At 31.6% G+C, this 2,827-nt stretch overlaps 1 protein-coding gene across 1 annotated transcript in view; it reads right to left on the reverse strand.

Moving 5' to 3' along the window:
* Positions 1-152: 152 nt before the first annotated feature.
* The window catches only part of LOC118736014 (voltage-dependent L-type calcium channel subunit beta-2), a 269,478-nt gene continuing 266,803 nt past the window's right edge, over positions 153-2,827 (reverse strand). The window contains 1 exon segment of the mRNA XM_036466119.1: positions 153-258. Coding sequence (XP_036322012.1) covers positions 247-258 — 12 coding nt within the window. The 3' untranslated portion in view covers positions 153-246.

Consider the following 2,827-nt stretch of genomic DNA (forward strand, 5'->3'; position numbering starts at 1 on the left):
TTTCTGCCTCTTGCGTCATCCTAGACATCGCTCCTTTCGTTTTTCCATCCACTGAAAATATCCGCATACTTGCTCCATTTCAAACAATTTTTCTGTAAAAATTTTTTGATAGCTTTAAAAATTTCGACGCTAGTGGTGTAAGTCTCAAGTACTTCGCTCATCAAAAGTTCTTCTTCGATTTGTATTACGAATGGGTACCTCACTAACACGAGAAGAACATTAAGTCCCACTATATCGGTACTGTCGTCAAGTGACAAACTAAAAATCTCACACGTTTTCAAACTTCATATAACTTCATTCTCGACTTCTTCTAAAATCGTGCGGATTCGATCTTTCACAGTGTGATTGTGAAGTTCCAAAGAATAAGTAACATATACACTAGAGTGACCTTTTTGTTGTATGAAAAATTTTAAATGCATAGATCCAAAAGTTTTCGCACAGAATAATGTGAGGTTGGGGATAAAAATAAATACGTAATTAGTTTAAAAGCCTTCAGGTGATTCCTAGAGGTTCCGGGTTGAGCTTTTTCGACCAAAAATGTCGAAATTACACCAATTTCTTTTATTTTGCATCTTTTTTTTAAGTATATATTAGAAAAATTATACATTATCCTTTATTTAAAATGATATTAAATATTATTATTATTAGATATTAAATGATATATTGATATAAATGATGATTTCATATTTTTCGCAGCTTTAATATTATCGTGTACCATGGTTTTCCATGGTTTCAGACTTTTTGAGCACTTTAAAAAGGTAAATGTATTTAGTTTTCAATAAAAAACAGTTCAGGAATAAAAAATTGTTTTTCATAATCGTAAAAGCTGAAAATTTAAAATAATAATTTTAATTTCAACATATTTCCTATTAAAAAATCAAAATGATCAACCCGGAAGCACTCGGAATTTCCGGATCCGGAAAAAACAAATTTCATATTTATTTTCCTTGCCAACCTCATGTTTTTTCGTGCGAAAACTTTCGGTTTTAGAAAATCGACCAAAAGAGGCCACTCTAATATACACGTGCGTGAAGCTGCTGTGCTTGTTACAAGAACAGCCCAGCCCAGGGATGGAATTTCAAAATTTCAAAATGTGCCTAATGGTCTTCGAAAATAGTGCCGAAAAGAAGATGTAAGTGCCACAAAAGTAAATTTCTTTCAGGCATTTTAAAAACAATATATTTTTAGGAATAATATTTTTAAAATACACTGCAGTAATATAATAATTATTAATTAACTAAATTATAACAGTAAATTACTTTTATGAAGGATTCCTTAGACATATACATAAATTCATAGTAAAATTAAAAAGAATTCCAATTACGGAGGGGAAATATACCGAAATATAGCTATTCTGAAATTTTTATACCCATACATATGTATGCATGTACCTATATGCGAAATAATGGCAGTGAGACATTTTGGCCAGTTTCGCCTATTCTTTTCATTGATAATTGCTCGATTTATTTTATATAAAAGTCTTATTCATAACTTAATAAACACACTATATGTGCACAATTCGGCATTTCAAATTTGTACAAAAAGTATAAAAATTCAGCAGGTTTTCGCAACAACAAAATTTGAGTTCAGAATTTTTAGGGAGATTCCAAGTTTTCGATTTTATGCATTTTTTTTATATAAAATGTGTTCAAATATTTTTTAAATGGATGACAATGTATGACACCATCAGAAAAAAAATATCAAAAATCATAGGGATATTGCAGAAACTTGCACTTTTATTTAATGGACTACAAAACTGCAAACTTAGAATCTTTACAAAAATTCTGAATTAAAAGCTTGTTGTTGCGAAAACTTACTTTTCGTACTGCGTATTCACAATAGCATTCAGCGGTTTGTAACTATTTCTCGCGGCCCTTATTTATTTATATTTTTAGTACTTTTAATTTTCACTTTTTGTAGTTTTTTCATCTATAACGTGGTATGTGATTTTTGTTATATATTGACATTTTATGCTCAATTTCTATATTTTATGATCCTGCCAAAACAGGATGAATTGCGCCAAAATTGCATCTGAGAATGAAATTGCCAAAAATTGCACTATTGTGCCTACTTTTCCATCACTGGCCCAGCCAGCAAAAAATCCGAAAATTAATCCGAAAACGGGAAGAAAAGGGTACGATTTCGGCTATTTTGCAGAAATTTTTCTGATTCAATTTTTCACAAGCGGCTTTACAAACCAAGCTGATTTTAAAGATTTTTTTTTGAAAAAATCCCCTCAAATGACGAAACAGTTCAAGCTTAAAAAATTGCGTAAAAATATTTTTAAAAAATTTAAAAAAAAAATTTAAACGGAATCGTAATAATGCGATTTTTGATGCTGTTTTTAACTTTTTTCAAAGATTGGTATAAGAAAAGTTGAATAACTGAGCCTAAACTCTCCCGATTAAGACTTGTGAGATATCATTGGAAAGGTATTTTCTGAAGCAGTCTAATAGATATATATATAGGTATATTTCTATTGATGCCATCAACACGTATTTTGAATTTAAAGCAAATCGGACCACACATGAAATTTTTCGGAGTAAATCGACTCCTGCTCCACCTACCGGAAAAATAAGCATAATGCGCACCTCCTCTTTGAAACACCTTTCGAACAAAACAACAACCATTCAAATCGGTTGAGAAAAATAGGAGCAGTAGGGATTATGGTCCAATCCGTATGGTCGATAAAGGGAGAAGAGAAGCAGAACCAATACGGCGCCCTAATTTATAGCAGTCGCATGGCCACATCGAACTACCGTAAGTTCGAAAAAGAGGGAGGCTGCGTTCTCTTTAGCAGAGGTGTATTTTAAGTGCGTAAGTCGCT

This window comes from Rhagoletis pomonella, unplaced genomic scaffold, assembly GCF_013731165.1.
Source record: "Rhagoletis pomonella isolate Grant_MI unplaced genomic scaffold, Rhpom_1.0 Rhpom_scaffold_00003, whole genome shotgun sequence".
NCBI classification, from domain to species: domain Eukaryota; kingdom Metazoa; phylum Arthropoda; class Insecta; order Diptera; family Tephritidae; genus Rhagoletis; species Rhagoletis pomonella.